The sequence below is a fragment of the Prionailurus viverrinus genome, chromosome F1 (assembly GCF_022837055.1).
Source record: "Prionailurus viverrinus isolate Anna chromosome F1, UM_Priviv_1.0, whole genome shotgun sequence".
NCBI lineage: Eukaryota > Metazoa > Chordata > Mammalia > Carnivora > Felidae > Prionailurus > Prionailurus viverrinus.
Genome location: NC_062577.1, coordinates 8743258 through 8750590, shown reverse-complemented (window position 1 = coordinate 8750590; position 7333 = coordinate 8743258). Strand labels below are relative to the sequence as shown.

General features: G+C 49.1%; 1 protein-coding gene across 1 annotated transcript; it reads right to left on the bottom strand.

Moving 5' to 3' along the window:
* Positions 1-3348: 3348 nt before the first annotated feature.
* LOC125154953 (cytokine SCM-1 beta-like) lies at positions 3349-6471 on the bottom strand. Its single transcript, XM_047839638.1, has 3 exons — positions 6278-6471; positions 4309-4423; positions 3349-3689 (listed from the first exon to the last, which is right to left on the bottom strand). Exons 1-3 carry the CDS (start codon positions 6336-6338, stop codon positions 3527-3529), a joined length of 339 nt encoding a protein of 112 aa, XP_047695594.1. The 5' UTR covers positions 6339-6471; the 3' UTR covers positions 3349-3526.
* Positions 6472-7333: the final 862 nt, after the last annotated feature.

Genomic DNA, 7333 nt, shown 5'->3' with positions numbered 1-7333 from the left:
CAAAACAGCGGACCAGATCCTGTGCCCCCTGTACTTTGCAAGGGCTCAGCAAATTCGCAGGAAACCGAAAAATCAGAAAAGGTTTGGGCTGTGGATCTCTAAAACCTCCACCGATACCAGGTTTATGGCTTCTCAACCCAGCCTCCTCCTTCCTCTTGGTGGTTGACTCATCTTGGTCCCACAGATCCAATCTTAGCCAGTAAATAATGCAAATAATAAGGTGATTCCACAAATGCGGTTTTTCCGCATCCCGGCCCTGGCCGCCCGCAGCCCAGGAATCGGGGACCCAACTGGCTGGCCTGAGGCATTTGGCATGACAGCTGAGGCACCCGGTCAGAGTCAGGCAGTCACGCATCCCTGACAGGCACCCGGGCTAAGCAGAAAAGGCCCGAGAGGAAAAGGGAAAACGTGTCACCCCAGACCAGGCCAAGTTCAAGAGTCACCAGGTCCAGAACCACCTCCCAACTGGCTCCCCAGCCAGCCCCCCCCCGCCGCCTCATTCTCTGCCTTTCAATTTCTACTTCGAAACCAGGCTCATTTCCCACAGCCTTGCACGTGTGGGCACGCTCCTCGTTCTGGCTGACAAAGCCCCGGCAACATCTCTCTCTCTCTCCCTCACTTTTGCCCCCACCCAGATTATTCTCTAACCTTCTCTTTGTCCCTCAGTCCTATGAAACCCTGTGCACTTCCTCAACCCATCTCTCTCGCCTGCAGGCATCTTGACGGGCTGCTCGTTCTTTTTGCCTGGAACGCCTCTGGACAACTGGCTCAGCCTTCCATCTCAGGTTAAAGGCTACTCTCCAGGGGAAGCCCGTCCTGTCCCCAGGCTGAAGCCAGGGCAGCTTTACGCCTGCCAGTGACTGCCCCCACTCTCCGCTCTCCCTCTCGTCACCCCTGTGGCCCTCTGGTGAACTTGTCCCCTGAGCTGGGTAAGCTCCCCGCAGGGAAGGACTGTGTCTGGTTCCCCCCTCTCCCACCCTGCATCCCAGGGCCCAGAAAAGCATCCAGACTGCGCGCATCAGGCACACGTAAGCGTCTGCCGGATGACTGCGAGAAAGAACACGAACGAATTAATTAGTTGGTTCGATGAAGGTATTATGTAGGCCTGCTCGTCTCTTCGTGGGTTCTGTGTATGTGGTCTGGCCTTCAGGGGACTGGCCTCTGAGGAGAGGAAGGCAGCACGACCTAGTGGTCACGAGCTTGAACTCGGACCACACCTCCAGGGGCTCAGATCTGAGCTGTAGGCCTCACAATTTGCACACGTTCGTTGTTTGGTCTCCAATCGAGGTCGGTTACGAGATTCACTGTCTTAACGCTTGCAAAGCAATCCACTAGCGCTGGTGACGTAGGCACCCCTATTTAAGTCTTTGCTGTAGAAAACAGAACGGTACTAACACATGCAAAGTCAGGACATGCCGCCCGTAGGTGACAGGACAAGAAATAAATGATAGGTTTATGACTTAAAGCTATAAACAGAACGAACGGAAAATAGCCGCGTAATCATACAGAGACAACAGCAGAAACTTGGGGCTAAGTGAGCTAAGTTCTCGTGGTTCGTAGAGGCAGTCACAGATAATGCCCAAATCGACAACCCGGAAGACAGTGGTGTGAAACTCTTGGTGATCTGAAGGTAACTATGGGAAGGACCCTCCACCAAAAGAGTGAAAAGCAGTTGTTTGTAAGGAGGAAGATTAGAAAAGAGAACTCATAGGGCCGGGGACTGTGGGTTTCCTTGGCAGCCCTTTTGTGCTATTTAAATTTTGACCATATACATGGAGCACCTGGGTGGCTCAGTCGGCTGAGCGTCCGGCCTCGGCTTGGGTCACGGTCTCACAGTCCGTGAGTTCGACCCCCGCGTCGGGCTCTGGGCTGACAGCTCGGAGCCTGGAGCCTGCTTTGGATTCTGTGTCTCTTTCTCTCTCTGCCCTTCCCCTACGTGTGCTCTGTCTCTCTCTCTCTCTGTCTCTCAAAAATAAAAATGTAAAAAAAAAAAATTAAATTTTGACTATATATATATATGGAGAGAGAGAGAGAGAGAGAGAGAGAGAGAGAAGGAGGGAGGTGCTGTACAACGTTTGGCTGAAACCCCTCGGCATCACACAGCACCTCTTTAGATAATGTGATAAGTTAACAAGACGCACATAGTCTCTTCAAAAGCTGGGCTTGATGGGACACAAGAGACATTGGGGAAAGGCACATACGCAGCTCATTCAAGAATCCGTGCCTTCCCCATCCGTGACTTTGCCGTGAGTCGCCCCTCACAAAGCGAGTATTTTATCCTTGGTGCTCGTTTTTTCAAGACCGGCTTTCCAACTTAGGGTGGGCAAATTGAAGCGGGAGGGATAGATGGGTCCACAGTGTCCTGGGAAGCAGCTTTCTGGTGGTTTCCGCTCTGGCTCGCTAGCTGAATGACTAGAAGGGAGCTGATTTCAACCAGCTGCCCTCGGTTACTCTCTGAAAGCATTTGATAGCGTGGAGTGCCTCCTGAGGACTAGAGAGTAGTAAGTACTCTCTCTTCCCTTCAAACGATCAAGGCACAGTAAGTTCCTGCTGTTTAGAGTCAGACCTAGATGTCCGCAACACCAGCTACTGGGGTAGTATAGCCATAAACGTGAATCAAATCGGCAATTTAATGAAAACGTGAGAGAGCGTGAGTCTGGGATATTGAGCGCCTGGATGCGCATTTCGTTAACACTTTACCACAAGTTGTGATCACATTCAAGGAATGTTCCAGGTTGACAGTGTTTGAGGTGTTTAAAAGCTTACTGGCAGGCAAGGGTGCCTAGAACGCTCCCTGAAGTGGTGACAATTACAGATGTCACAGGAAGGCAGCATTGCCCATTCAAAGAGCATTGACGGTCATTTGAGTAAAGTATCTTCTCACCAAACGTCTGACCTTTGCTACCTTGACAAAGAACCGACATGTCCTGTGTCTGCGTTCTTTCGCGGGAGACCCAAAGAAACACAGAGGGATAAGAGAATTTGCTAGAGATCAAACATGAGTGAAGCCACTTTTTGAGTAGGTGGACGCTCAGGAATAGAAATGCAACGACAGTATTTTCTCCCTTATTCCACAAACAGAACTCTATTAGGAAGACAGGTTGAGGTAGATCTTAAATCGTTTCCATGGTCACCAGTGTCACTTGTGACTCGCGTGTGGAGAACCACTGCAAGCTGGAACCCGAGAATGGTGAATACAGCTCTCGTCTCTGACAGACACTGGCCAACATCGCTCCCGTCATGAGTACCGTCGAAGGGAGGTACGGTTAGGACGGAGCTAGAACTTACGTGATGTATTACGCTTTCCCAACATGCGATGCATAGGCTTTGAGACTCTTCTGAGTAATAAATATTTATTAATTAAAGCACCTACATGAATATGAGAGACACGAAAAATAAAAATACAAGAAAATAAGTGGACTCGTGCAGCACTTTTATAAAAAGTGAATACAATCTAACTAGTCCAGGAGTTTGTAAAGGGAAATGAGCTGGCGGGCTAGCGAGGGAACAAGGTGCCAGAAGGCCGCTATGTGGTCAGGGTCACAGCTGAATTGGTGAAATGTTGGGCTCCTGTTGGCTTGGTCTGTTTCATGTTTCTTCTGGTGGACTTGTCCACGTTTTCTACTGCCTTTTTCACCCACTCGGCTTGTGGATCCGCGCAGACCTTGAGGCCACGTCTGGTAATGAATCTGCAAAGCAAGGCAAAGACAGAGTCAGTCACATCCGTCTTGTTTTGGGGACAAAGGTGATTTCCTTATTTAATTTCTTTGGGTAAAGTTGCACTTATGTGTTGGGGGAGCTGCTATTCTGAAAATGAGATCCTGGAAAGACAATGGTTCCCTGTAGGCTAGTTCGTCACACATTTCCTCAAGATACAGTAACTGCTAAAACATGGCGCCCGACTTTAGCACACCCTAAAGAAAGGGAAGGGAGGTGAAGGGAAGGGAAAGGAAGGGAGGGGTGAGGGAAGGGAGGGGAAGGGAAGCCACCAGTGTGGCCCTATGGTCAGATCCTGACCCAAACCAGCCATCTCCCAACCTAGCCTTCAGAACGAAGCACAATATTCATCCGATTCCCAGTCAGACTCTTCTGCTAAGCTAAATCAGACAGAAGGATGATATTCTTTATCTGATTGCCAAATTGCTTTCAAAAATTGCCACTCGGTGCTCCATAAAGACGTGGCTAATACAGAAAAACAAAGGGGCTGTTGCTTCGCCTGAAGTCTTCCTCTGGGCCAACTTCCTGAGGAGGGCAGTATTTCTATACGCTGTGTCCCATCAAGCCCAGCTTTTGGGGAAACAAACTCACATTACTGCTTTCATGGAGCCCTCCTTGATGGTGTAGGTCTTGATGTTTTTAACTGGCAGTTTCTTGGTCGTCAGGCTCACGCAGATGCTCCTTTCTAGAACTTCACTCCCCACGCCTGGTGAAGAAAACCAAGCAAACAAAAATAAACTATCGTTTCAAAGAGCATGACTGTTGCAATGCTACGAATAAACTGACAAAGGGTGATGTGATAAAGAGTAATTTGGGGAAGGCAACAGAAAATGTGGGGGAGCCACACGTATTATTTTAAATGTTAAAGTGTGAGATATATAAAGGATGTCGTTCATCAACTGTTCGTCCTCAGTAGAAACCCCCCCAAGGGGGATTACGCTCCAGCTTAGACAGCCATCTTACATTGAAGAAGGGGAAATAACTGGGGAGGGGTAATAATAATTAAGAGTGTGGTAGAATCTCTTTTTTTTTTAATGTTTATTTATTTTTGAGATAGGGAAAGAGGCAGGGCATGAGCAGAGAGAGAGAGGGAGGCACAGAATCCAAAACAGGTTCCAGGCTCTGAGCTGTCAGCACTGAGCCTGATGTGGGGCACTGCTTGGGAAACAGCATTTTTCTCTGAGAAGCACCTAACATGGATTCCCCAAAACCCCAAGAATCCTCTAGACTCTAAACCCCCACATCTTCTTATTCCCAGCAGCGTCTGTGCGCGTGTGTTACGGCTAAAGGCATCGCCCTCGCTCATATTGCTGAGCTGAGTCAGAGCACAGATTGCTAGAGGCTTAAACCCCAGTGGGACGCGTAGCGGTCGTTCAGGGAAGAAACTTGGGAAGTGACCCAGGGAGGAAACTTGGCTACAAATTAAGAGACTGAAAGGAGAGTTAGCTGAAACCTTAATTATACTCGAAGGATAGTCCCTCTTCCTGCCAGAGCCATGAGAAGTAAACTCCAATCAACTGTGGGGGGAAATGATCCTTTAAGAAATAAAGATGCGTAAGGGTGCATGGGTGGCTCAGTCGGTTAAGCGTCTGACTCTTGATTTGGGCTCAGGTCGTGATCTCAGGTTTGTAAGTTCGAGCCCCACGTCGGGTTCCACACTGATAGTGCGGAGCCTGCTCGGGATTCTCTCTCTTTCCCTCCCTCTCTGCCTCTCCCCTGCTCTCTCTCTCTCTCTCTCTTTCTCAAAAATAAATCAGTAAACTTAAAAAAAAGAAAGAAACATGTAGAACAGTCAGGTGAGGCTTAGTATAGCTAGGTCTCATCTTGGTCTGTCTTACAGGATTCTCTGAATGGGTATAAGGCATTGATCTGTCAGCCCTTATCACATGGTCTCTTATAAACTAAAGAAGTTTATCATTAATGGGAACAACATTCATAGCAGTAATCATAGACTCTCCTTCCTACTTGAAGGTGATACTGATTTCCTGGGTATGAAGGCATGAGCTCCCATTCATTTTCTCAAACAGAAATTTATGATTTGCCTCAAGACACACACCCTCCAATTCATCCTCGCATTGTGGCAAAAATTTCCAAAATTCTGAGAATGGATCAAGGGAGCTATTAAATAGGCAAAAGCTACAAAGGCGTAGACAATCCTCACCACCGGGCCACGGCTAACGTTAATCAAGAAATTATTACTCGTGAGGAAATCTGCTAAGTCGCCCTAATTTTTTTCGTTTACATGTTAAGCCCAGGTGAGAGCGTCTGTCATGATATTCAACTTACAAGTAAGCGTAGGTCCAGAGAGGCTACGAAACGTACCCTCAAGTCACCCAGTTACGAAAAGTTGGAGCCCAGACTCTAAGCGAGTTCTGTCTGTCTTCGGCATCCATCAAGTCCCCCGAAAGCAAAATTACCCTTCCCATTGTGCGCAGGGGAAGTCTGAGGCTGACCCCGGGGGAAGCAGTTTTCTCGAGTCAGAACCTGACTCAGACCCCAGACGCGTGCCCACCTGCCCGCATTATCTGTTGCCCGTCTCACGCAGAACCTATCGGCTTACCTTCCGCCATGAATTCGGTGAGAAAGCAGATGGCGAGCAGGGCCAGGACGAGAGGTCTCATGGCTGAGGTCCTTCTGAGCTGTGCAGGCAGAGTGAAGATGCGACCGCTCTCAAGAGCCTCTTTATTCCTCCAGTGGTGAGCGCACTTCCTGTGGTAAGAGGGGGCTTTCGGGGTGGGTGTGGAATCGTGGAAAGTCTTTGCAGTACAGATGCCTTTCTCTCCGAAGAAAAAGTTCCTTTGCCCCCCCTCCCCGCCCCCCCACTCGCGCTAACCCCACACCTTGTGGCCTTGGCCCCTTGTGGTGAATGTGTCAGTGAAACCAAATGCAAGCAGACGAGGAGCGTGGTTTTGTCTCATCTCCTGCCACCGACCTGAGTTCAAATCTTCTGCTGCAGGCATGGCCCTAGGCCACATCGGTACTGTGGCCCAGTGCGGGGACAGTGTAAGGAAATGAGGTACGGTGGTCACAGCGGTCCTGCTTCCCCACCTGTCTCATGTCACATCCGCTGTGACGTGAGGCTTCCCCCACCGTGGCCCCCCGGGTCCCTGATGCCATCCAGAGAAACCGCCTCGGGGGACAAAGGGCTGCTGCTGGGGCCCTGAGTTTCTCAACCCCTTTTTCTTCTCATTTCTCTCCCGGACCCTCATTCGAATGACTCCCATTTCTTTACACGCCCCCCCCCTCCCCCATACCCAAGAAGCAGTTAAATAAGAGTGTTCGGAGCATGTCTGCATGCACATGTTTGCTTTATTACAAATTAATATCTACCTTCTAAAAAGCTCTTGATAAGCAGTTGGCCTGACATGAACTTTCTTTTAAAAGAAAGAAAGAGACAATTGTCTCTGATCATGCCATCCTGCCAGCGTTCATCTTTAACATTTTTTCCAGTAAGTCTCTATGGGTAGGCACATGTTTGCGTACTTGTGACCAAATACTATTTTAGCATCAGTGTAAAATATCCTCGCACGGTCCTTCACAGTCTTTGTGATACACACACACACACACACACACACACACACACACATACACACACACATTAAACCCCTCCCTTCTA